Source organism: Arvicola amphibius, chromosome 1 (genome assembly GCF_903992535.2).
Source record: "Arvicola amphibius chromosome 1, mArvAmp1.2, whole genome shotgun sequence".
NCBI classification, from domain to species: Eukaryota; Metazoa; Chordata; class Mammalia; order Rodentia; family Cricetidae; genus Arvicola; species Arvicola amphibius.
In genome coordinates, this window is record NC_052047.1 from 153,380,394 (window position 1) to 153,407,823 (window position 27,430).

Here is a 27,430-nt window from a genome sequence, read left to right on the forward strand (position 1 = left end):
CTTTCAAAATTCTGTAACATTTACTATGTGCGATTGTAGTGAAAAAAGAAAAAGAATTGATGAATGCACAAGTGGGAGGTCCCGGAAGTGGGAGGTCCCGGAAGTGGGAGGTCCCGGAAGTGGGAGGGGCCGGAAGTCACCCGAGTCACGGTGATGTGTGCCAAATGTCTTTTTGCCCTTTCTTGGACCATGGTTTTCACTCTCTGTAATGGTGCTCAGAGATAAATTTATTGGTAAAGAGATAGGATTTAAGAGATGAAGGAACTTTCTGAAACAGTAGAGTTCCTAAGAGGCAGAGCAAGGATCTGAGCCTGATTGGGAATATTCTGGACTCCTTCAATTATCACCCAGTCACCTCAGGGTGACTCACAGGGTGACTTTGCTATGGATGGAAGAGCCTTGTGGCCTACTTCACTCCACCAGTGCTTCCCGAGCCAAACCCAGGCCAGCCACTCTTCTGTAAGGAAGTGGAGGTGTGGGAACCTGGCATCATCCAGCCTGAAGGCCCAAGAATTCTCTCTGTAGGATATAGATGCTGGCAGAGAAAGGAACGATGGGCCAGGAGCGCAAGGACTGCTCTGTCGAGGCAGAGTAGCCAGCAAATCCAGGAAGATCTTGGTTTTGTTTTCTCGGTTCTAAGAATTACAGCCAGGGTCTAGCATATGCTGGGTAAGTAAGGGCTCTGCTTGGAACCACATCCTCAGCCCACTGTTCTTTTGGTGTTTTGTTTTGTTTTTTTTTTTTAACAGGCTGGCCTTAAACTTTACTGTGTAGGCCTTGCATGTATGGTCCTCCTATGCATGTGCACATCCATGCTTGGCTGAAGTTAGGAAAGCTGGAGGAGAGGTGAGTGACCTTCAGGCTAATGACCCTTCATGAGGAAGATTCCTACTGGTCTGGTGAACCATATCCACATGTACAAGAATGTCCTTTCTGCTGAGTAGTTGAAATACTTATATCACATGAGGGAATGCTAGGAAATCCATCTCAGGCTTAGAGAGACAACTGCCGAAAAGAGCTGACTGGTCCTCCAGGGGACCCAGGTTTGATTCCCAGCACCCTCGTGGCAGTTAGCAACCACCTGTAGTTCTAGTTCCAGGGGCTCTGATGCACTTTTTTGGCCTCCATGGGCAGTGCACACACGGTGCACAGACATACATGAAGGCAAAACACGCATAGATAAATCTCAAAAGAAAAAAAAAATCCATTCCATTTCAATGACAAAGATGCTCAGGGAAATTAAGTTACCAGCCTCAGGTCACATGGCTTGGAGATAACAGAATGAGAATTAGACCCAAGTTTGCTCTCCAGATCCCACTCCTTCCAATATATCAGGTGGCCTCCATAGATGAGAGAGATAGAAAATGAATGTTGGGCAGGAGATGCTGTGAGCAAAGGCCTGGAGATAGCATGGGACCTGTGTGTTCAACTGAGGAGCTGTCTAGAGCTTGGCTGTCAGTGTGAAGGCTGAGCTGGCTTCTGTAGGCTGGAAGGGGCAGAGGTCGAAACTGCTGGGCCGAGTATCACCTCTGGGGCCTGTCCCCACCCACTGGCTTGACTGGAGGTTGGGGGCTACAGTGAGGCCTTCCGGGGATGCTGGGGCAGCAGTTTCTGAGCAAACGAGTCTCGGTGCTGTGGGGCCGGGTTGGGGGCCAGGGATGATGACAAGACGTTTCTAAGACAGCTGAACTCTCCTGGGAGAAAGCTACCTTGATGATGGGTGTCCAGAAGCCACTACAAGTCATCTCTCCTCAGGAGGAAACACAGGCATCTCTCCTGTGCCCATAGACCCCATAATCCTGCCGTCCTCTTCTCTTCCACCACCCGGCTTTCAGTGAAGTCAGGAGTAAAGCCAGATTCAAAGAGGAGCTAGGGATGAACTGAGGGTCCACAGCTTGCTGCCCCACAACGACCATGCGTTTTTAACGGTTGGGGTGGTTCAGGGTCCAGCGGGTCCACAGCTTGCTGCCCCACAACGACCATGCGTTTTTAACGGTTGGGGTGGTTCAGGGTCCAGCTAGGCCTAGGGAATGGAGGTGGATCTGACTGCCCACCACGAACCCTTGCTTTATATGTATAGCAGTGTGCTCATTCATCTATGTTAGAGACCCACGGAATCTCAGGTTACAGATGACAGAGTTGAGGCTCAGCAGCAGGTAACAACCTTGCCCAGATAACAGTTACTAAGCAACATGTCCAGGATTAGATGCCGGCGTCTCTGCCTCCGAGCCTGCACTCTGAACTACCTGGCCATATGGTTCTCCTACACAACACCCTGTAAGCCACGTTTTGGATGCCTCTGTGACAGCTCCAAATCTTTCCAGTTATTATGTCTTTAAACTCTTCGACTGGGGGCTGGAGAGATGGCTCAGAGGTTAAGAGCATTGCCTGCTCTTCCAAAGGTCCTGAGTTCAATTCCCAGCAACCACATGGTGGCTCACAACCATCTGTAATGGGGTCTGGTGCCCTCTTCTGGCCTGCAGGCATACACACAGACAGAATATTGTATACATAATAAATAAATAAATATTTAAAAAAAAAATAAACTCTTCGACTGGGGGCTGTGGGTTGCTCATTTTTCTATGGATTCCTTTTTCTTAGCCTGTGTCAGCCTGTCCTGGCAGAGTTCACAGATGACTGTGATCGTTAAAAAAAAAAAAAAAAAAAGAGTACGTTTTGGCGTTTGAAACAAAGTGCTTTGAGAGAAATAAAGATGAGAAAGAATGATACCTTAAAGACGGGTGCTCTCAAGAACGAGGACGTAATAGAACAGAAGTCCGGATCTCTGCCTAACGGCCTATGCTAGCTAACAGGTACCTTCTCAGAGGGCGAATGAGTAAGATGTCGTTGTGTAGAACAGTAGCCTGCCACTCCTACTGCCCCCAACCCCATCCACACACACACACACCTTCCTTTCTTCATCAGTGAGATGGTGCAACAGGGAACCCATAGGCTTCCTGGCAAAAATATTCAAATCTCGGCTTTAGTGCTGAGAGTGCAGTGCTGCCTTCCCGGCCTCTGAATGTCATTGGTCAACACGGCTCCGTCATACAAAGTCCATAAGTCTTCAACACAGGGCTGAGAGTGACTTGGTGGAATGTTTGTCAAGGCCAAAGTGTAAGGTCTACTTGGGAACGTCTGAAAAGCAGCCATGCCAGGCTCTGAACATCACTACCCACTGTTTAGGATGATGGTCTGCCCCAGCTGATGGTCACCTGCCTGCTCACCCCCAGCTTCCTCTTCTGGTATAGTCTTTAGATTTTGTTGTTTTGTTTTGGTTTTGTTGGTTGGTTGTTTGGCTGGTTGGTTTTGGTTTCAGTTTTTCTAGACAGGGTTTCTCTGTGTAGCTCTGGCTATCTGGAACTCATCCTATAGAGCCTTCAGCCTCTACCTCCGGAGGGCTGGAATTAAAGATGTAGAACAGCACACACAACTATGATTTAGTTTTTGAACTCTGGAGTCCTTGGGAGAGAGACGTCAGCTCCACAGCTTGAGAAGATCTAAGGAGGCAGACTGAGATGGGTTCAAATCCCTTGCTTTCTATTTTTGACCCTCAGGAGGTTTTGTCAACCTAACCTCCCTCAGGCAGTAAAAGAGAGCATAGTCACCCAGGGTCTGCCTTAGTAACCATCCTGGGACAATCTTACACACCCATACTGCAAATCTGAGGCTCTAGAAATTGTTTCCATAACTGTTGATGGTGAGACCTGATCTAAGGAGCCATTTGCAATCTCTATTTATCTCTGAGGAGTGAGGTGTGAATGTAAGCGGTTCCAGCGGCTTGCCTGCCTCCTTCCGACACATTGCATCATGGACAATATGTGCATCCATCGTGCCGACTTTTAAAAATCCAAGCCAAGTGTGGAAAGGGCCACCCTTACTCGCTGCTGGTGGGGCATAAACTAGCATAGGCACTATGAAAATCAGTAGGGAGGTTCCTAAAAAAATAAATAAATCAAAATAGAACCGCAATACTCCCAGGAACACACCCAAGAGACTCTCTCCCATTACATAGACACATTCTTGCACATTCTTCTCAGGAAATAGAAGCAGCCTAGCTGCCCACCCACGGCTGAGTGGGTAATGGACACCCAGTGCACACACACGATGGAATTGAGTGGGTAATGGACACCCAGTGCACACACACGATGAAACTGTTACTCATCTACTAAGAAGACTGAAATAATGAAATTTTCAGAAAAAGCGGGAGAACTAGAACAGACTATATTCAGTGAGGCGACCAGGTCCAAGCGAGACCACACACGCTTTCTCTCATACATAGAGCCTGCCCTTTAATGTTTGTATATAAATAATGTATGTAAATGCAAAGTTGTGAGGTAGATGAAGACCCTATGAGACTAGATAGGAGACCACTAGAGGGGAACGAGGGATCGAAAGGGTGAGGCCAATCACGTGACTACAAGAAGAGAGAAAGCTATCGATGGAGGCATGGGGGGCTGGGGGAGAAGCAAGAAACAACAAACTATTTTGTAAGTGCCATAATGAGGGGCTAGAGAGATGGCTCCGTGGTTCAGAAAACTTGCTGTTCTTTAAAAGTATTTGGGTTTGCTTCCCAGCCCTCACGCGGCAGCTCAGACCCATCTGTAGCTCCGGTTCTGGAAAACCTGGTGCCCTCTCCCAGCCTCAAGGAGCACCCCACACATCCACATCCACACATCCAGACAAACATTCTTACACACAAAGTAAAAATGAGCAAAAAAATTTTCAAATGCCATAGTGAAAGTTATTTTGAAGTTAATAAAAAGAATGTAACAAGCCAGGTGTGGTGGCCCACACCTTTAATCCCAGCACTTGGGAGGCAGAGGCAGGTAGATCTCTATGAGTTCGAGGCCAGCCTGGTCTACAGAGTGAGTTCAAGGACAACAAAGGCTGTTACACAGAGAAACCATGGGGAGGGGGAGTTTGCAAATATTATTTTAACACACAGAAATGCCATAATTACCCATTCTTATTCTTTTATTTTTTTTGGTTTGTGCATGTGTGTGATATTTTTACCATTAAAAATAAATACTGGAATCTTAACTCCAGTTACCCTAGAATATGACCTTATTTAAAAATAAAGTGTTTAAGCTGGACAGTAGTGGTGCACACCTTTAATCCCAGCACCTATGAAGCAGAGGCAGGTGGATCTCTGTGAGTTCGAGGCCAGCCTGACCTCCACAAGAAGTTCCAGGATAACCAAAGTGTTACACAGAGAAACCCTGTCTTGAAAAATACCCAAATAAATAAATAAACAAATAAATAAGTAAAATAAAGTGTTTATATAGTTCATCCAGTGAAAATGAGGTCCATGAGGCAGTTCCTAGTCTAAGATTACTGATGTCTTTATAAAAACAACTCAGATGTAGTGCCTAGGGAAAAGGCTATGTTAGGGTTAAGTCAGAGACTGGAGTGGTATTTTTCCTTTTGTTTTGTTTTCTGAGACAGAGTCTCCTATAGCCCAAGCTAGCCTTGAACTCTTAGCCGCCCAACCTCCACTTCCCAAGTGCTAGGACCACAGTGTCCACCACCATGCCTGGTCTACACAGCACTGTGTATTGAACCTAAGACTTGTTGCATGCAAGGAAAGAAGTCTACCAATGTAGCTACATCCCAGACCCTCAGTGATGTTTCTGCAAGTCAAAGGAACACCCTAGATGGGACACAAACCTGCAGAATCAAGGAGATGGGGCAGATGTCACCTCACAGCCCTCTGCAAGAACCCTAGCAGCTGACATCGTAACCCTGGTCTTAATTCAAATTTCCAGTGCTGTGTGAAAACACATGTCTCTTATTGGTGCCACCTAGTCTTTGGGACTGTGCCACTTAACCCCAGGTCAGTAAATTACCCACCCTGACACTCATATCTAAACAGAAATTCAACAGCAGCTTTGTGGGAGGAGCCTAAAATTCTAGAGAATTTGAGGAGGGAGGAGAGGAACCAGCAAGAGGGAGGGACATAACCTCCTTTATTTCTGGATACTTGTAGAGCCTATAAGCCAGCAAGTCCTTCTAAGGCCAGAGTTTTATGGCTATGTTGATATCGCTAGAGCTAAAACAGTCTCATAGATGTTGGTAACTAAATATTATTTACAGAAGCCTATAGGGAGCCACAGGGTCTGTCACAGCCCAGAGCTGAGGGGCTGACCTACTGGCTACACTCATTTTACCTGAGAGGGCTGAGATTTTCTCAGATTCACAGCAGAAGGGCTAGAGCTTAGCTTGAAGACCCCAGACTCCATGTACAAACAGCTGCTCCGCAGAAGCTGCTGAAAACCTGCCTCAGGCCTACTTCTCTGCACCCCCACCTTTGTGCTGAGGGGCCAAAACGTCCTCCATGCTTCTGGGAATGAAAAGGTCCCTTCTTCAAGGACCGAGTGGGCTGTGTGAAGGGGCTACGTGAGACTTCTGCTCTCTTTGCAGTTCTTTTTTAAATGTGGTTGTTACAACTTTTTTACAATAAGGATGACTAATGTTTACATTGTTTCTGAACGTTCACTAGAGTTGGGTGGGAGCGGTGAGAGTAGGCAGAAGAGGCCAGCTACTGTAGCCATCTTGGGCAGTAAGACCCGGATCCTTTCCACAGCCGCATTTCTCTGTATTAAAGGGTTCTTTGGACCAGCTGAAGTCTGGCTGAAGGAGCTAGAGGGCACCCTCATTTACCAACGCTGACTGCAAACTGCTTCTATCCCTCTAACACGGCCCCCTCTCCATCCTCCCCCCCCCATTTGCCTTTACCCACTACTGCTCCCACCAGTTAGTGAAACTTTCCCACAGCAGACTTAGCTCAGAAGACAGTTTAAGATAAGAGATTAAAGGGCACTGAATTGCATAATAATCAAATTACACCCTTTCTAATTGTCCAATCCTTCCAAAAAATCTGAAGCAGTCCAGATGGCTCAGCTGGTAAGGGTGCTTACTGCTGAGCCGGACAACCTGAGCTGGATCCTCAGAACCCACATGGCAGGAGGAGAGAACCGACTCCTGCAAGTTGTTCTCTGATCTCTATACATAGACTATAGTTTGAGTGCACGCATGCACATGTGAACATAGTCACATACGTGCGCGCACACGCGCACGCACGCGCACACACACACACACACACACACACACACACACAGCAATAAGACCAAAGTCTCAGCACAGCATTGCCAGCCTTTAACTCCTACCGCCTTCTAAGTGGGATAGGGCCCGCTCAGGCTGGGTGGCAGGCTCTTTACTGACCCCTTTTTTGTCAGTGTTTTGGTGCATATGTATAAATGTATTGTATATGTTAAACCCTGATTTCCCACTCCCCCCCCCCAGGTCGATTCTAAACCACTGGCTCTGTGACCCTTGCTAGCCTCTCTGACCCCATCTCCTCTCCCTCACTTCCTGGGATCTCTCCTTTCACATCAGGCTTCATGGTCCCAGCTGTTCCCTTTTCCTGGAATGACTTCCTCCCTGCTGTCAGCATCCACAGATGTGGGCGTCACCCAGGCCCCTGTTCAGATGTCCTTGGAGCTTTCACATGCAGCCTTACCTCCGTTCCTGTGCATATTAGTTTCTGGAATAATACAGTTTTTCGAATGCATTTATTTAGCTCTTCCCCATAACTTCTATGACTTAAAAAAGTATCCAACATGTAATACTGAGGTCCTAACAAGCCAAAAGAGAACTCCCCACAGTGGCAGAGGGTTGCTGGGCCAAACTCCAACATCTGAGGCAGAGATGGCCGCCACCGGAGGCTCCCCTAAGGGCAAATTCCAGCCCTGGTTTCATTCCTACCAGCCTCCCGTGCACCAAGTCACCGAGATCTCACCCACTGAGGCAGCTAAGAAAGTCAAGCCAGTAATGATAAATACAGAAGGAATGATGATGTTCTGAGATTCCAGACCGGCAACCATGATTATAGTAACTGATCCGGGCAAGGATCATCCATGTTGCAATGAGTGAGCAAAGGTTTGAGGGGGAACCCAGAATATTTATGTATACATTCTCAAAGAATCTACTGCAAAAGTATGCTTTAGTTCCAGAAAGAGGCAGTTCTAATAGACAAACCCAGCCAAAAGTCATCAGTTAGGTCAACAACATGGGACAGTCCATCCCATGGGCTGCATCGATTATGACATCCCTGCCCAACAAGTCATGACTCAATCCATCAGGGGCAATCACCAGACCAACCAGATAAGGAACATTTCCCGAAACAACTGTTCTGTGTGCTTCAAGAAGAACAATGTCATGAAAGAGAAAGAAAAAGCTGGTAAATCATCTAGGTGGGAGAGAATAGACACAAGAGCCTCACACAGAACGTGAAGCAGAATTTTCTTCTGGATATTACTGGACTGACGACACCGTTTGAGTAAAGTCTGGAGAGCAGTAATGTTGTGTTCGTGGTCATTTCCTGGTTTTTGGAAAGTGCACTGTCATTATGCAAGAGGATGCCTTCTCCCCCGTCCCCAAAACTAAAGTGTTCAACCCTAAATGGAACATTTTACACACACACACACACACACACACACACACACACACACACGGTAGTCAAGGGTCAGGAGATATCTTGGAAGAGGAAGGAGAAAACATGGAAGAACTCGAGGATGGGAAAAGGTGCTGTGCAACGCTGTCTCTGAACATGACATAGCTGTTGCCACAGCCACAGTTCTTAATTCGGTTTATGTGCACAGTTACATATGCAGTAGCTATAGACACAGCAGATGTAGTCATAAACTCAAGATGAAGCCAGCCAAAATGCCCGTACAGACGGGAGAGGTGCCCCAGGCCCTCGCCCTTGCTGGCAGCCGATGGCTTTTACAAGAGAGCAAATTGTTCTTCTAGGATGTGGCTGCTGCAACTTCCCCATGCATCAGTGGAGGACCCCACACCCGTGCGCATACGAGCAGCACTAATTGGACTTAATGGGCTATAAAAGGGGGGCTTTAAGTTGGGAGGGAGAGGTATGGGGGAACGGAGTTGGAGGAGGATAGGAGGGATATGTGGTCATATTTCATTGTATACAGGTATGAAGTCCTCACAGACAAAAAGAGCCTAGTGCTGGCCATGATGGTACATGAATGTAGATCTAGCTACTTGGGAAACTGAGGCAGGAGGATTACTTGAGCCCAATCTGGGCAACATAGTAAGATTCTGTGACCCTGTCTCAAAAAATAAAACAAAATAGCAATACAAGCTAAGAAACAGAACTAAAACATAGAGTATTTAGAGGGAAAGAGACAGAACGTCCACAACCTGCTCTCAGACTGTTAGGAAAATGGTAACGGATAACAGAAAACTGACTTTGAGAGCAAATGAGAGGCACTTAATGGCTGGGAGTCTGGGTGAAGTGTTCATGGGAAGTCTTTGTGTTGTTCATGAAACTTCTCAGTAAGTTTCAAATTAAATGGCTATGATAAGATTTACAAGATAGAGAAGAGAGTAAGGAAGAGGGAAGAAAGGAAGGTAGGAAGGAACGGAGGGAGGGAGAGAGAATTAAAAAAAAAAAAAACAAGATAAAAAGTAGCCAGAATTCAGGGGCTGAGTCAGCTGGTAGATGGGCAGGGTAGAGGGGCTGCCCAAGACAGCTCCTCTCTTCACCCAGCTGGCCAGCAAGTTGAAGCTGAGGGTTACCTGTGTTCAAGTGAGACCCAGTTGGATCAGAGCATCCCCTAGCTATTCTGGCATGAGGATGGGGAGCTGAGCATGAGCCAGGCTCATGGGTAATGTGAGAAGAGGCCTGGGATGGGAACTGGGAGCCTGTAGAGCTGCCTTCTCGCCCTGACCTTGGGCACCTCCCTTCCCATTCTGGGGTTCACTTTCCTCCTCGGTTCACTCTGGGTTTCGTCCCGCTTAGACGTCTTTGTGTGTCTGAGTCTCATCTGGACAGAAGACACTTCTCCAAGGAACTTAATTCTAGTGTCCAGAAAGGACACAGAGAAGGCTAGAGCAATGAGCAGGGTAGGAACTAGGTCTCTGGCAGCTCAACAGTGCATGGTTACCTCTGCCCTGACCCCCAGTCAGCCCCAGGCACCCCTCCAGGAAGAGGTAAACACGCTAGCGGAAAGCATATTGTCTGCAGAGAAAACCCTTCCTCCTAACCCCATTGAGGAAGCAGCACCTGATGGGGGTGAGCTGGTGACCAGGTCTGTCAGGACCTGAGGGCTCTTTGGTATCACTCTGTTCTTCTGTAATGGGGGCAGACCTCTGCTCAGCTTTGTCTCCAGTTATGAAGACACAGCAACTTCTCCTTGACCCTGACAGTGACAGGTGACTCCTAACTGAGCTCTGAATCTTCTCTCCAGCCTGGCCCCACTCCTGAACAGTCCACGCATGCCTTCAGTCCCAAACAGGCCCTTTGGGCATCTGGCGGCACTGTCTGGAGTCGTCAGCTAGGCCAAGATTGTGACAGAAGCCTGGAGTGGCCTGAAGAGGTGGAGGCTAGATCTTCTACTATCGCCCCATCATGAAGACTCGTGGAGACCCAGGAGCTGGGTCTCTCGCAGAGGAAAGCAAGAGGTTGCTTCCCCATGGTGAAGACCCTGTCCCCAAGCTCTCAGGAGTGCCAGGCCCAGTCCCACAGCTTGCTCAACAGTGGATCAGCTTCTCTGACTATTGGAGTTTGTCAGGTGTTTCAAGCAGGAGGCTGTCGGGCTACTGAACCTACAAAATGGCGGGAGGAAACCTGGGCCTTGCTTTGTTCCTCCTCTGCTGCCCCATGCCTCAGCCACATCGCCCCCTCGCAGCATCCCAGGACGGCTCACCGTTTTCTCAGTGTGTCACAGTTAGCATTTCTCACTAGCTGGGTTGACTGGCTAGCGAACCCCAGGGATCCACACGCTACTGCCTCCCCTGCACTGGGATTACAACTGCATATCACCACGCCAGGCTTTTGTTTTCTAACATGGGTTCTGGGTGTCAAATGCAAATCTCCATGCTTACAAGGCAAACACCTTATCCACAGAGCCATCTCCCTAGTACCAGATTTTTTTTCCTCCTTAAATTTAGCATTAGCCACCACTGAGACAAATTACATGATCTTCTGAGCCTCAGTTTTTCCCTACCTCTAAAACAGGGGTGGCTGTCCCAGAATTGGGAGGTTAGGATATGATAAACACCTAAGCCGAGACTTCGAAAAATGGATGTTGCTAGCAATGGGTGGGAGCTATAGTTCAGTGGCTGGCATCTGTGGCCACAGTAGGCAAGGCCGAGCTGGTATATTTCCCCACCTTTTTCATAATGAGATGACTTTTGTATCTTGTATCTTAATACAGCCCAAGGTTCAATGCAGAATAAATATGTTGAGATGGAACTTCCTGCCAGGCAAGCTTCCCCTTGGCTCCTGGTGCCTCCTGAGCTTCACTTTTCTGCCTGGTCCTGATGTTTGTCTTCACTGCCAGGAAAACTCTCTTAAGGGGAGCCATGGCTGAGTAAAGCAGCCACATTGTGTCTCCTGTACTGCCAAAGGCCTTCTGGAACCACGGGACCACAGAGCTCCTCCAGGCAGACCCTGGGCTCAATGGTAAGCAAGCCAAAGAGACAGTATCATTTGGGGAAGGAACTTCAGAGCTTGATAGAATGCCAATCAGGCCTCTTACTTACGGAGAAAAGGCCCTGGGCTGCTCGGGTTCTGGCACTCACTAGCTATAGATTTTGCTAAGCCTCCATTTCTGCATCTATAAAAGAGAATTGCCTTCTGGGTAAGTGTGCTCACTGTGCCAATGGTACCAGCTTAATGACTAAGTCCTCTGTACTTGTACAGGGTTAATCACCTTTGGCCTCATGTGACACGTTTCTAATATAACAATTATGAACACCTCAGTTTGCTCAGGAACTTTGGATGTATTATCTAAGCTGGCTTGACCACCTGAGCATGCCAGGCATTGCTTTCTGTTGCCTGCAGGCCTACAAACAACCCTGGGGTCTTACAGAGCTGGGATTGGAAACAAGCCTGTCTGACCCCATGGGTCCTGGCTGGAGTTGTGACACACTATGTCCATCCTGAGGCTGAGTGTCTACTGGATCTATGTTCTCTCAGCCTGTGATCTCCAGGGCTATACTTAGAGGACAAGGATTTTTAGATCCATCCTTAGTGTCCAATATGTTCATTTTCCAGGGAGGAAACCAGCACCAGAGAAAAGAAGGAGCTTGCCAGAGATTACCCTGTAGAGTTTGTTAAGTCAAGAGCTGGTTCCCAAAATCCAGCCTCACTTCACCCCTTCAAAGACTCCCCATCTTTCCCAGGTCATAGGGAATCCATTTCCCAGAGTCTATTGGGAGGGGACAGCTCAGCCTGCACAAGGACCTGATTTCAATCCCCAGGCCTCATGCAAAGTAAGCTGATCATGGGGTATGTGTTTATAGTCCCAGCGTTGGGGAGAAAGTCAGGCAGATCCCTGGAATTAGCTGGCCAGTTACCCTAATCTAATTTGTGAGTTCAAGGCCAGCCAAAGATGCCTTCTTAACAAGGCTGATGGCTGTCTGCTGAGGAACTGTCTGGCTCTATATATACACAAATCAGAGTTGGGTCATGGGGCATGAGTTAGGGTGTCAACCCTATTTTAAGGCTTACCAAAGAAATTCAGGAGCTTCTCAGAGTGCCCTGGGACTGCCTGTTATGTGTCTCTTATATCCAGAATGTTCCAGGCAGCCGAACAGCTTCCTCAGACTGAGTCTTGTCAAAGGGGCATAGGCCCAACCCCTCTGCCCTTTCTTTGATCACTGTTTCCAAAGTGCAAGTACACACCCAAAAGTTTGCACAATGGCTTTGTTGGCTGCCACCTCAACTCTATCATCACCGATTTGTTTATCTTGCAGCTTGTCATGGAGGACAGGGCCTCCTGAGGGACTAGTTGTAAACATCCCTGGCACCTGCAACCCTCCTTTGGAGGAAAGAGAGTAGCAAAGCAGATGGCTGGCATCTAGTGTCTGGTGACATCTTTCTTTTTCCACGACATTTCTTTTTTTACTGATGGCACGTTCAGGTGCTTTCCAACGGCTTCCCCTGTGAGCCATGTGGATTCTCTTCTGCGAATAAACACGACTCCACTTTAAAACGTCCTTTAAGAAGGGTTAAGGGGTGAAGAGCTGTAGGCTACTGGCAACCTGGGAACGACAGCCTTCAAGGGCTCCTCAGTGCAAGCGTCGGACCTGGTACAGGCAGTGCAGTTTGTAGCTTCAGTCTGTGGTCCAGGCTTGGGAAAGGTGACCTGGTCTTTTCTTTTCCTGTTAGACCTGCCAGCCCTGTCCTGATCAGTTGGAGTTACTCACTTGCTGCTCACTAACTCACCTTTTCTTTCTTTCTTTCTTTCTTTCTTTCTTTCTTTCTTTCTTTCTCTCTCTCTCTCTTTCTCTCTCTCTCTCTCTCTCTCTTTCTTCCTCTCTCTAGCTCTCTTCTTCTCTCTCTCTTTCTTTCTTTCTTTCTTTCTTTCTTTCTCTCTCTCTCTCTCTCTTTCTTTCTTTCTCTCTCCCCCCTCTCTTTCTTTCCCTCTCTCTGTCTCTGTCTCTGTCTCTGTCTCTGTCTCTGTCTGTCTCTCTCTCTCTCCTCTCTCTCTCTCTCCTATGTATATGGGTGTGTCACAGTACATACATGGAGGTCAGAGAACAAGCGTGAATCTGTTCTCTCCTTCCACCATGTGGTTCCCAGGGCTCTAATTCTCGCCACCAGATTTGGCTGAACCATCTTGCTGACCCCCATCAACAGCTACTTATTCTTTTTGTCTCAGGGGAAAACTTGGGGTTTTTTTTAGCCTCAGAATCCAGCAGCCAGGGCCTGGCTCTCTCATGAACTTTCTTGTAAGGAAATGAGGCTGGTGTGGGCAGCAAAGAAGGCCTTGGCAAACCCAGAATGAGCATGGGAGCTATCGGCAATGTGTCTCGGGCCTCTCAGATCACTCTGAAACCATCTACAGCTAACTAAATGTGCCAGCACTACCCTGTGGGACGGCCACTTGTCCCTTATCAGTTGTCACCTGTGGCCAGACAGCATGAGAGGCCAGATGGTGCAGAAGTCTGGCCCGTGTCACTGATACATCTGTGAGCTGTAACGCAGGCAGGAAGATGGGGCATGGGATGGAATGAAAGAGTGGACGTGTGACGGATTTTAGTCACCCAGGTGAGGACGCAGACATAGAAGATTAGGTTTGTGATCCATGTACCCAGAAACTGTGGGTCGAAGGACTGCCCAGTTGAAGAACAGAAAGACACAGCGTGACCATTTGCAGCACCACAGGAATCATACCTTCTATTTTTGTAAAATGACGAAAGAGCCGACCTCAACTGAATCCACCAACATGACAGACTCTCCCTGCTTGAGAAAGCCCCAACCTCCAGCACACCCTTCCAATCAGGCTAGACCTTACATAGCATACCCGATTAAATAAGTAGAACCTTCTAGTGTTTCTAGAGGAGCACAAAGTGAAAACTGAGCCAAATTCTGTGCATTGGTACGTAAAAATCCCGTGTTTGTGATATTTGAGGACATGGTCCTCAGAACTTGTGCACATGATGGAGCAGCTGCTTTCAGTTCAGTTTAATGTAGAAATTCAAGAGAATTCAATAATATCTGCCAACCTCATTAGAATATTTAGGAGAATCTCGCGGTCGCTTTGCTCGTGTCAGAGTCTTAGGTCTAAAAACACCCTTCCTTGGGAAGAGTTTGTTCCCTGCTGTGAAGGGGAAGGGATTCACGGTCTGAGAGTTTAGCGCACATAGGACACTTGCCTAGAACCTGCAAGGACTGGAGGTCAGTGAGGGATGTGCGTGAATATTTGAACCCCTCAATTCCTAAATTCAGTTTAGAATATCAAAGATGGGCTGGTAAGTTGGTTCAATATGCAAAGGTGCTCACAGCCAAGCCTACAACCTGAGGTCCGTTCCCAAGACCCACATAGTAGAAGGAGAAAGTCAATTCCTAAAAGCTGTTTTCTGACCTCCATGTGTGTCATGCATTAATGTAATAACACTATATAAATATAAATCCATATATATATATATTAACTCATTTTCAGAGTTTGTTCTGTAATTTGCACTGATACATCTCAGATGGAGGTAACAGTGGCTGCCATATTAGAAAGCACAGAGCTGAGGGAATTAATTAGCTAGAATTAATTAGTAAGGGGCATTTATTATTTAAAGAAGTTGCTCTCTTCATCCTGATTAGTTCAGAGGCCCCTTGAAATGATCAAGCTTACAAATAAAACAAAATTTATATTTGCAAATAAGGAAAAATAGATTACTTTTTAAAAATTAAACCATTTCTGTATGTGTGGCGCTGGGTGTCAAAGTGGGCATCTTGTACACACTAGACAAACGCTCAACCGCTGAGTGGCATCTCCAGCCCAAAGTTCTAATATTTTAAAAATAGTACAAACTGCCTTTTCAGAACACAAAAGACGTTATCTACTAACCAGGAAAGTGGGGACCAGGGAAGGATGGGAGCTCAGGCCCTCGGGGAGTCAGAAGCAACAATGGATGAAAACCGGTTTTATAACCCTGTCTTCCCTGCCGTCAGGACTTCTACTTCACTACCTCAGTCTCCTTCCCTTGTGTGACCAGGACCCTGAGGCACAGAACTGGGCCCGGGTAACAGGGGAACATCATCGTGAACCAGAGGGTCTGTCTCTCTAATCTGTGGTCACCCAGTAACATCCAAACCTTAGCAGGGGCCAGCTAGGCAGAGAAAGCTGTGTGGGACTGAGTAGGGAGTTAGGCACCAGGCCTAAGTGAGGAGCAGAAGAGAGGAGTCCTGCAGCTCTTAGGAAAGCCAGCACCTACAACTGCCAGCCCCTGGCCCTCAGAATAGAACCAAGCAAGGCTTGGACCCCTCACCAGGCCTGGACCTCACCAGGCTTCACCCTTCTCTTCCCTTTATTCTTTATTCTTGCTGCTCATCATTTTCTACCTCTTTTCTCTTTTCTCTTAATGTCCTTTCCCCAGGCACACGTGGTCCACACAGATCCACCACCCCTGGAAGCATTTCCACACCCAGTCAGCAGGGCCTACCAAGTCAGGCAGAGGGGAAGGAGCATTCAAGCCCTGAGTGCAGCCTCCCTAACATCAGCAGAGAGAGACATGGGGACACCTTAGGGGTGCCGTTTTCCTTACACTTGCAAAGTTCATCCTCTCAGGACATTTCTCAGTGGGACATAGACCACCAGTGACTGATGAACGAACATTGCCCAAAGAGGGGACTATCCCTGCTCAGAGTGCTGGACAAGTTCAGAAGAAAATAACCACTTTTTAACCAGTTTGTCATTACCCCCTCCCTCACCACCCCTTTAACTAAGAAGGAAGGTGGGTCTAGGCCTTAGGCGCCAGGAGCTTGGTTGGCCTCATTTCAAGTGCCACAGATTGGTTTTTGCCCCATTTATTTTTAATTTCCCTTTAATTACTAGCGAATAATAAGGGTTTTCCACTTACAACATAACAAAGCGTTTTGAGTGTTTTGCTTTGTTGTTGTTTTTTTAAACTAAAGTTGTATTGGTAACAATAAGCAAGTCAACTGACATCAGCACGGGGACAGGAGGGAGCCGGGGGGGGAGGACATTAACACAGGGACGGGGGGGAGTACAGGAGGGAGCCGGGGGTACTGATTCCGTGCAGGAGGCAGGTGCAGCACACACCGAGGGAGGCTCTCTGGACTGGCCTGCTGCCAAGGTCTTGCCTTCCCATGGGCATCACCCTGACCCTTCTTCTTAGACCTAGGACCAGCCACCTATGAGCCTCAGCACAAAGGGCTCCTGTATCCTCCTGGCTCAGCCCCAGCCCTCACTCCTACTGGGAGGCAGTGGGAAGAGAAGGGGTTGGTTTGTTTGAAGCCCCAGTCTGGGCTATTAGCAGTCCTTTCGCTTTAGGACTTAATCCTGAGCCTGTACCGGGCCTCTTAGGAAGGGCAGGGATGGTGGCACTGACGGACAGGAAGAGGCAGGAGACCTCTCACCAGCTGCAGTCAGCCTGGGCAGAGGGCAGCTGAGCCCCAAGAGTAAGTGCTTTGGGAATGGCTGGTCAAGAAAGGATAGCCAGACCCAGGCCCCTCCTGTGCAAGATGTAAAAGTCCCTCTTCCAGAGTAAAATGACTTTTTCCTAAGCCAATCTGGCACCAGGAAGCTTCGAGGACATGGCCGCAGATCCAGACAGAGAAGAGACAATTCTTTGGATATTCCTGGGTGCTCACAACCTCTGAAGCCAGACAGCTATCCCTGTCGCTCTGCCCGGGCTCCCCTGCTGTAGGGCAGACCTAACTCCTTAGGCCCTAAGTCTGTTTCTGTACCATCTTCCTCCCCTAGATGTAAGTCCCAGCATGTGCAGGAACTCCCAAGTCTCTGGGCTGTTGCCTGTTCCAGTAACTCGGCCTCTGTCCTCTACTCTACCTCACGAGTGTCTGGTGATCCCATGCCTTTGCCCCCGAATCCTGGCCCAGGAGGCCAGAATACCTCAGCACTCGGAGGGTAACTTGGGACCTCAAGAGCCTTCCTGATCACTTGTGTCTCAAATTAATCCAAGAGGATGAACTGAAGTCACCAAGAATGACAGTCTAGGGGTCCCCTGGGTGTTCCTGGGTTCTGCCTCCGGTCCTGGAGAGCCCTACCCTGGGGCTTAACATGGGGCTTAACTGTTGTCGGTTGGTCCTGTTTCTCAAAGGTTCCTTCCTTCCTGTGAGATGGTAAGAAGGCGTATGGGGGACTTCCTGAGCCTGCAGGTGGGTGGTGGTGTGCTCCCCTCCCCAGGCCTAGGACCCTAGTCAGGCACAAAGCTCATTCATCTCACTCCCAGGAGGCCTTTTAGGATGAGAGCACCATCCGGCCCATTCTGGTCCCTTAAGGGGTCCCCGTGTCATCTCAAGCCCCAAGGTGTTGTCACACCAGGATGGTCTTAACTTAAAGGCTCTGCAAAGGTGGCCACAAGGAAGCAGGTAGCAAGAGGTCAAGCTCACAGTACCCAGGTCCTCTAGCATAAGTGGCAGGAGGTGACAGAGAGAGAGATCTACCTGAGAGAGCCGCTGTCAGCAGTCCAGCGATCCCAACGAAGAGCCACATGTCTGGTGCCATCTCCAGCTGTTGCTGCTACACATGCCTGCCTGTAGGAAATGCCATCCTGGTGCGGGGAGGCAGCCGTGCCTGGTGGCCTCTCTCACCTGCGTTGCTCTTTCTGTTCTTGTTCTCCTTTGTGTCTCTCTCTCTCTCTCTCTCTCTCTCTCTCTCTCTCTCTCTCTCTCTCTCTCCTACACACATGCCTAGCCTGCTGCGAGTATCTTACACCTCTACTTTCTGCTTGTGGTTTTGGTGGCCAGGAAGCCAGGTCTGTTGTTACAAGAGGTGGGGTGGGGGAGCCCAGGCTGCCTGTCATAAGCCCACCAACCCAGGAGAACCCCTAAGAGTCCCAATTACATGTCCAATGTGCACATCCCCAGCGGTCTTCCAAGAAAGACCAAGAGGCTGTGCCTTGTTCCCGTGAGATGAGAGACAGCTCCTTCCAGAGGTGTCCAGCAAAGATTGCTAGTAGCAGAGTGAATTCACGGCCCCCTGCTGCCCCGCCCACAGAATCCAGCTCTCATGGGGTTAAGTTCCAAGGTTTGTGTTTTCCTTGGGGGTGTAGTGATGAAGAGGCAGAAGGATAGCATCTTAAGGCACTTTTCACTTGCGTGTGTGTGTGTATGTGCACATGCGTGTGTGTGTGTATGTGCACATGCGTGTGTGCGTGTGTGTGCATGTGTGTGTGCACTGCAAGTGTGTATGTATGTGCATTGTGAGTGTGTGTGCATTGTGTGTGTGCACATGCATGTGTGTACATTGCGAGCGTGTGTGTGTGTGTGTGTGTGTGTGTGTGTGATGTGTCTCGTGGCGGGCAGGGGAGCTGAAGCTGATGCTGGGAATCTTCTTCAGTTGTTTTCCATTTTATTTTTTGAGGTTGGGTCTCTCACTGAACACAGAGCTCGCAATTCCATTGGTCTCTCTAGCCAGTTTCTCCTGGAGGTCCCCATGTCTGACTCCCAGGTTCTGGGCTTACAGGAGGCTGTCCTGACATGGGTCCTGAAGATCTGAGCTCTGGTTCTCCTGCTTCCATGGCACACTACTGAGTCATCTCCCCGGTCCTGGGATGCAGTTTTGAGAGGCAAGGACCCAAGCCCATCCCAGATGGGAGTTGCACAGAGGTGATTCGGAATCTGAACCCCACCTTTGAGGACTGGCTGTTCATGTCCCGAGAGGTGGATGAGAGGGTGAGCAAGTTTTCAGCAGATGGTCATGGGGAGAGGCTGCTGGGTAAGGAAAAGATTCAGAGAAGAAAGAGCCGGAGTGGAGAGGACCAGGTTGCCTGGGAGATGAAGAATATGCTCGCGAGGAAGCTGGGACTGTGTGTGGTTAGCTCACCAATGTGCTCCCCTTGGAACACATAGTACCTGTTAAATAAATTTTGTTGAAAGAATGAAGGAATGGATTATTCTGGTCTCTAAGCTGAACCCTAGGATCTAGAAAGGCACTGGTTCCCAATTCCAACCTTGCCCCATACGATGACATTTTCGGGTTTTCCACTCTCTCCATTCTAGTTTGTTTTCTTCACTTGTGTGATGGACAGGATTTCTCCCTCCAGTAGGAGTGTCCTACCATCTGAAGGAACATTTGCTGTGGCACTTTGGAAGCCTTAGAGAACCAGGCCCCTCCCATAGTAAGACCCCGCCCAGACCAGAGGAAGAGAGGGGCGGGAACTGATTCTGGCATCAGCTAAGGGCACCCTCTAGTGGAGAGTCTCTGACAGCACAAGATGCCCCTGGACAATGGAGCTTTGTCTGGTTTTCAGATTCTATTCCACTGGAGGCCAGAGTCTTGGGAGTGTGCTATCTCAGAGTCGCTGCGCGGGAAGAGAAGAGATGAAACGACTTCCCTGCCTTCAGGAAGCATACAATTCACAGCAAGAGCGAGACGGCTCAGTGAGTAAAGGAGCCTGCTGTCAAGTCTGACGAACCGAGTTCAGTCCCTGGGACCCCATCACGTGGTAGGAGAAAACTGACGTCTGCAGGTTTCCCTCTGACCTCTGACCTCCACATACTCATGAACACAGGCAGGCAGCTATGCGTGCACGGACACGTGCGTGCACACACAAACACACACACACAATTTTAAAAATAAATTAGTGGATCCAAAAACTAGAATGGAAAGGGATTTGTCTCTAAATCCAAATGAAATCAGGGCAGACAAAAGAAAAGACTGAAATAGAAAGGAGGGGCGGTTTTCAGCGGCAGAGGTAGGTACAGGGCAGGGGAAAGGTGTTTCTAGCAGGGGGCACTGGGTACCTCAAGGCAGGACAACAGGAGGTGTTACTGTGGCTTCCTAGGACACGATACATTGTAAACTGCTCATGCTTTGGGGACTTTAAGATCAGAGCAGGAAGCCAAAAAATATGTCCAGTTGGGTGCTCAGACCAATGGCGTCATGTTTATTTATAACTATTGGAACCAAGACTTTTGGATCTCAATTTGCAAGGGAAACAAGAGTGGCTCTCTGTGGTTGAGGAATCCAGGCGCCTTCCACTATCTCTCCACTGACCTTGGCCAGATGAGAGAGAGAAGAGTTTCTAAGCAGAAGGAAAAGGAAGCCCACAGAAGCAACCCACTTCTGTATGCAGCAGGGAAGGTTGGATGTTACCATTCTGAAAGTCGTGGTTGCCCCCCTCCCCCGCCTCGTCTACCTCCACGCATGTGCTCAGTCCATTCCCACAATAAATAAGTAAATGCAAACACACACACACACACACACACACACACACACATGCTTAGACAAGAGAGAACTGGGAAATGTAGAATTCAAAATCATCATGACTCACTCATGAAAGCTTTCAATCACCATAGATGGAAAAAATACAATATTCCATGATAGAACCAGATTTAACCAATACCTATCCACAAATCCAGCCCTACAAAAAGTGCTAGAAGGAAAACTCCAACTCAAAGAAGTTAGCTATACCCACAAAACACACGCTATATATGATCTCACAGCAGCAAATCCCAAAGAAGGGAAACAAACACAATGTCCCCGCCAACAACAAAAATAACAGGAACTAGCAATCACTGGTCATTAATATCCCTTAATATAAATGGACTCAATTTTCCTAAAAAAAGACACAGGCTAACAGATTGTATATGAAAACAGAATCCATCCTTCTGCTGTATACAAGAAACACATCTCAACCTCAAAGACAGACTTTATCTCAGAGTAAAAGATTGGAAAAAGAATTTCCAAGCAAATGGACCTAAGAAACAAGCTGGTGTACCTATCCTAATATCTAACAAAATAGACTTCAAACTAAAATCAAGCAAGAGAGATAAAGAAGGACATTTCATATTTGTCATCAAGAGGAGATCTCAATTCTGAACATTTATGCCCCAAATAAAAGGGCACCCACATTTGTAAAAGAAACACTACTAAAGCTTAAATCACACATTAAACCCCACACACTTATAGACGGAGACTTCGACACCCCATTCTCACCACTGGACAGGTCTGCCAGACAGAAACTTAACAGAGAAATAAGGAAACTAACAGATATTATGATTCAAATGGACTTAACAGACATCTATAGAATATTCCACCCAAACACAAAAGAATATGCTTTCTTCCCAGCACCTCATGGAACCTTTTCTAAAATTGACAACATACACACTAGGTAACAAAGCAAACCTCAACAGATACAAAAAACTTGGAATGCACTCTGAAATGCTCCGTACCTTTGCGCTGGCTCCTTTTGTCAACTTGATAGAAGTTGCAGTCATCTAAAGGAAGGAAAACTTCATAAGATGGGGCTGCAGGCAGGCCTGTAGGGAATTTTCTTAATTAGTGAAGTGGGAAAACTCAAGTCATTTATGGGTGGTGCCATCCCTGGGCTGATGGTACTGGGTACCATAAGGAAACAGACTGAGTAAGCCATGAGAAACAAGCCAGTAAGCAGCTCCCCTCCACAGCCTCCTTATCAGCTCCCGTCTCCAGGTTCCTGCATGATTTGAGTAGCTTCCCTCACTGGACTGCGATTCAGAATATGTGAGCCAAATAGGCCCTTTACACCCCAAGTTGCTTTTGTTCATAGTGTTTCATCATAGTAACCCCACCTAGGACAACCTTCTTTCCATTCCGTTACATGTAGTCCTAAAAAGATGTGTGACCATGGCCTGTGGTTATTTTGTGTGTGTGATGTGTATGTGTGTGTAGTTGAATATGCCTGCCCGTTCCCGCCGTGTGTGTGTGTGTGTGTGTGTGTGTGTTTAAAAAAATGGAGGTCAACCTCGGTTGTCTTCCTCAGTCACTCGCCACCTTACTTTTCTAGACAGGGTCTCTCACTAAACCCTGGCTAGAGATCACAATTCTGCTCACCTTGCTGGCAGCAAGTCCTGGGGATCCTGTCTCCACTTCCCTAGCTCTGGGATTAAGGGACATAGCACTATACCCACTTTTTATGTGGTTTCTGAAGATTTAAACTCAGGTTCTCATGTTTGCATTGAGAGCATTTTACCCACTGAGGCATCTCTCCCGGCCCTGGATTGAGTTCATACTATGAACAGTGCTAACAATTTCCCTGCAGACATTACATAAAACCAGTTGTCACTCATGTTTGCTCCCTCTGTGTAGTGTAATCCAGTGGCTACAGGGAGTTTTTGAGATTGCCAGGCCCATGGCAGCTTCAACCACCATTGCTTTTGATCCAGGCCAACTATGCCAGTGGAAAAAGAAAAGCAACCCATGGTCTAACATGGCTATGAACATAATTTTGACTTCATGAGCTCCTGCAGAGGGCTCAGGGATCCTTAGGACTGAGAAAGGCTGTGGTCAGAGGTGAAACCTGGCACCTCTTCTTAAAACCTAGTTCCTAGTTCCATAGAATAGCCAGAGGCGAGCAGGTCCCCTTTCGGCACAGCCTAGGGCCAGTGCTCTCCCCCACCGGATCCCAAGGCTCTCTGACCCCCCTATTACTCATCGCTGATCTTTTGAATTGTGCAGCTGCTGGACCCAGCACTCCCCACAGAGCCCTGAACAACCTCGGGTGGATTCTGATAATCGAAGCCTTGGAGCCACAACAGAGTGAGCTCTGGGAAATTCGAGGGAAACGCAACCATCCATGTACGTAGGAAATGCCTTGATTTGTGACCTTCTTTTGTTCTGTAACTATGAAAATTTCATGGAACTGTATAACCTTTGGCTATAAAAAGACACTTGTAGCCCCTCACTGGGGTCACAGAACCAAATACTTCTCTGTGGCCGTAACTAGTTAGAAATTTTGTTCCCTGAGGTGTTTTTTAATCAAGTTGCTTCTGGTTGACAGACTTCAGTGGTCTGCCCCATGTTATTTGTGCAATTCCAGAACCCAACATTTTGTGCACAATTCTGGAAAGACACCTCAGCTACTGGCAACTTTATTCTACTGGTTCTGGCCAGTTGATAAGTTTATCTCTGGTTTCTGTATCTGGTGTCTGGACAAACAGGAGGCTCAGTAGAGAGCGGGTGAATGCAGTGTTGAGCTTTGAGCCAGAGGGGAAATGGAGGATGCTTTGACCCCTCTTCCGGTCTTTGAGTCACTTGGGATTACAGGGCCTTTCGGGACTGGTTTGGGATTACGGTGATCCTGTGTGCAGCGTTCTTCCTTCCGTATGTCTCATCAACTTTGTTTAATTGTCCTGTTGTCTACTGTCAGTCTCTTTATGGTAATTGTCAGTAAATTAATGTCTACCATGGGCCAAGCTTCCTCTGAACCTCAGGCTCCTTTGGATCTTGTTCTCTCTTGTTTCCAGGGTTTCAGGAACTCAACCGTAGTTTCTACTAGCTTTCTCTGCCCCTCGCTGTCTCAGGTATCCGTACTCTGCACTGCAGTCCTGATGGCTCGGGGCCCCACTGCCTAAAATACCAGCTGGAGAAAGTAAGAAACGTTTTGTTTGGTTTAAATGCATGAATATGGCCACTAAATGTTTGTCTTTAAATGTATGAGTCAGCTACGTTCAATGTGTTCTGGCTGCAGCCCTTACTTCCTGCCCAAGCTCAGAATTTATCTCTGGGTGCTCTGGTAATTGGATCTGATGTAATAAGGATCCAAATGTCAAAAATTGTTTTATGCTGTTAAAGAACTGGCTCTAAAATTGGAATAAGATTTTTGTGCAATTCCTGTCCTGTCTTAAGACAAATATAAAAAGACAGACATAAAAAGATAGGATCTAAAACAGTGCTTATTTAATAAGATATTAAGGTTGCATCTCTATGCTTTTATATGCAAAACTATACCTGGCTCTGGCAGCTAAACTCTGTAATTTAAGCATCACTCAGGTGATAAGGGTTTTAAAGGCGTAAAGAGATCATGGGGAACAGGCTGAGATCTAGAAGGCAGGCTATGTATATGCTGCTGCCGATGGGGCAAAGAGGTGCTCTCAAGTCCCTTGAGAGAACCCAAAAGACTGTGACTAAATCCCAGACATAGAGCTTTGGATTGTTTGCACGTTTGGAGCTTGGTTTTTCCTTATGTCGATTGAGCTTGTGCCCTGTTTCTCCCTCTTTAAATAAATAAAAAAAACCAGGACTAGATATTTTAAAGAAATAACTTTAACATATAAGTTTATATTGCTCTGAAACACTTTAAAATTTATATTTTATTAATGCTGGACAAATATCTTAGAAATTTACTAAGATAACTAATTACCCAATGCTTAATCTATTATACAACATATCCAAAGTTAATAAAAGATGGTAACCCAAGCCATTTGACAACTTGAAACTACTGGCTTAGAAAATGTCTCTCCTTAGTTAAGGTTTATTCATGCTAACAAAAACTGACTTAGAAATATATGCCTACCAGCACTCGGGAGGCAGAGGCAGGCGGATCTCTGTGAGTTCGAGACCAGCCTGGTCTACAAGAGCTAGTTCCAGGACAGGCTCTAAAGCCACAGAGAAACCCTGTCTCGAAAAACCAAAAAAAAAAAAAAAAAAAAGAAATATATGCCTAGCCATCTTGTTTTTGCTAGCATTTTTTTTTTTTTATGGTTTTTCGAGACAGGGTTTCTCTGCAGCTTTTTTAGAGCCTGTCCTGGAACTAGCTCTTGTAGACCAGGCTGGCCTCGAACTCACAGAGATCCGCCTGCCTCTGCCTCCCGAGTGCTGGGATTAAAGGCGTGCGCCACCACCGCCCGGCTATTTGCTAGCATTTTTAAACTATAACTATTTTGATAAACTGAGTCATGCAGAGAATTGTTCCATTATAATACACTATAGAAAGATAAAAATAATATCTTAAAATTATGTTCTAAGTTCTTATCTCAGGACTTGTAGATTGTTCCTTGGGTATGGTTTAAAATCTATGTAATTTATAACAAAATTTGGCTTTAAACTTATAATAAAGGACTTATAATTAAAATTCTATACATGGATATACATTCACACACACACATATATATAAGGTTCAACTCCTGTTTAAGATATATATGCACATATATTACTTGAATTTAACTCTCTATATTATATATAGCTAAATAGATAAATGTAAGCTGGATTTAATTCTACATATATGTGCTTATAACTTAGATCTAACTATTATTTTTAAAAACGTGTTTTAAATAGCTACCACATGGCTCTCCTCCATCCTGGCTGGTGATCTCATCAGGATGTAGGCGGCCACATGGCTGGCCACCATCTTTACAAAAGTTAGAGAATAAATATCATTTGACACTTCTTAGTCCTAGTGAGTTCTCTGCTCATTGTATCTCCTTTTAAATTAAGGAAATAACAAATCTCAGATATTTTAATTTGATACTTTTATATAATAATAAAAAATATAAGGTTAGATTTATTACAACATACTGTATATATAATTCAACTCTGATTTAAAAATATATTCTATATGATGCTAAAAATTTAAAGTTATAAAGATCTATTCATATTAACAAAAGCTGACTTAGAGATTTGCACCTAAATACTTGTGTCTTTGCCAAGTGTTCAACACCAAGCTTCTAGATAAATGGCAATAATGTTTAATAAATAAGATATTTGATAAAATAAATTCTATATATTATATCTTATGTATTCCATAATAGTTTCTGGTCCCCCAACAGGGTCCTTTTCCCAGGGTTGGACACTTGGGCAGAGGCCCCATGGCTTGTTAAGGGCAGTGCTGGCCCTTGGGCTCCCTCTTTCCCAACTCAAACCCCCCACCAAGTTCACAGGTTCCCTTTTCTCCTGTTCCCATCTGACCCTAGGGATCTCTCCCCTGTCACCTTTCCTTGCCTTCTCAGTTTGGAACAAACTTGTTCCATTCTTACCCACAGAATGGCTACTTTGATTTCTTTACTAATATCTTACTATAAACAATTAAAGACAATTAAAAAATACAAGTTAATGGCCACCTACCTTAGAAATGGAATATAAAGTCCTAGTCTTATGAAAGCTGCTGACCATTATAAACCATTAAACAAATCACAACTTAATAGTTAGTCTTCTTATAAATGATCAATTCTTTAATTATAATCATGCTAAATACTAACATAATTAATTACACAGATAAGCCTTACTTAGCTCCCTATGTATATTTTCAAAGTTAAGCTTAAAACAAATAACTAAAAACAAAGTTCGTTTATTCAGATATACCTAGGAGATAGACAATCCTCAAATACTTTAGAGATCTTCAGACTATGGCGTTTAAGATTTTTAATAAAAATCTTTTTATAATAGAGAGACAGGCCAGCTCCTGACAGCACTCCTGTCTCCTCCAAAGAATAGAGATGGGCACAGAAGAATCTCCACCTGGAGCTTGCTTTTCCAGACCCTGTCCGGACTGTGGACAAGCAGGACACTGGGGAATTGATTGCCCTGCTTTACTTAGACAAAGTAGGCTGGTTCCCCCAACACACATATACCCAAGTTCCTACTCTACAGAAAAATCTGTAAGATCTTCTGGCCTGGCAAAGGCTGATGCTGCCCTGAGACCTCTGCACTCAGTGACCGTGGAGGAGCCTGGGGGAGCTGTCTAGGTAGCCAGTAAGTCTTTCTTTTTTTTAAAAATAGATTTGGGAGCTACTTGATCTGCGTGTCTATTTATTCAGGCAAAATTAATCCTTCTCAGAAATCTGATGGTATTTGATAACTCGGCTAATGATGGCTTTGTCAGTTTGACAATAGTAACCAAGGCTTCTGCCACCTTCTCAGTTCCCTTTGTAAAGTTCAGGGCAGAGCTCTCTCTCTCTCTCTCTCTCTCTCTCTCTCTCTCTCTCTCTCTCTCTCTCTCTCTCCCTCCTCCCCTCTCTCTCCCTCCTACTGCTAGACTTAGACCCAGTTTACCTTGTTACCAGAGTTAGAGAAGACATAAACTCACAAAACAGATTTCAATGTAACTTTTTATTATTCCTTTATTAAAAGGAACTCAATTAACAATGATGGCTCTCAGCAATCAATCACCTGTGTCTCCTGGTAAATAATAGTAAAGATAACAGAAACTGTATGGATAC

The 27,430-nt window shown here is 46.4% G+C and overlaps 1 protein-coding gene across 4 annotated transcripts in view; it reads right to left on the reverse strand.

The window, feature by feature from the left end:
• The window catches only part of Cd6 (CD6 molecule), a 40,232-nt gene extending 22,093 nt beyond the window's left edge, over window positions 1-18,139 (reverse strand). For all 4 annotated transcript variants that reach the window (XM_038332320.1, XM_038332313.1, XM_038332307.1 and 1 more), the window contains exon 1: window positions 17,957-18,139. In XM_038332320.1, the coding sequence (XP_038188248.1) occupies window positions 17,957-18,017 (61 nt within the window). In that variant the 5' untranslated portion in view covers window positions 18,018-18,139. The remainder of the gene's footprint in view (window positions 1-17,956) is intronic.
• Window positions 18,140-27,430: the final 9,291 nt, after the last annotated feature.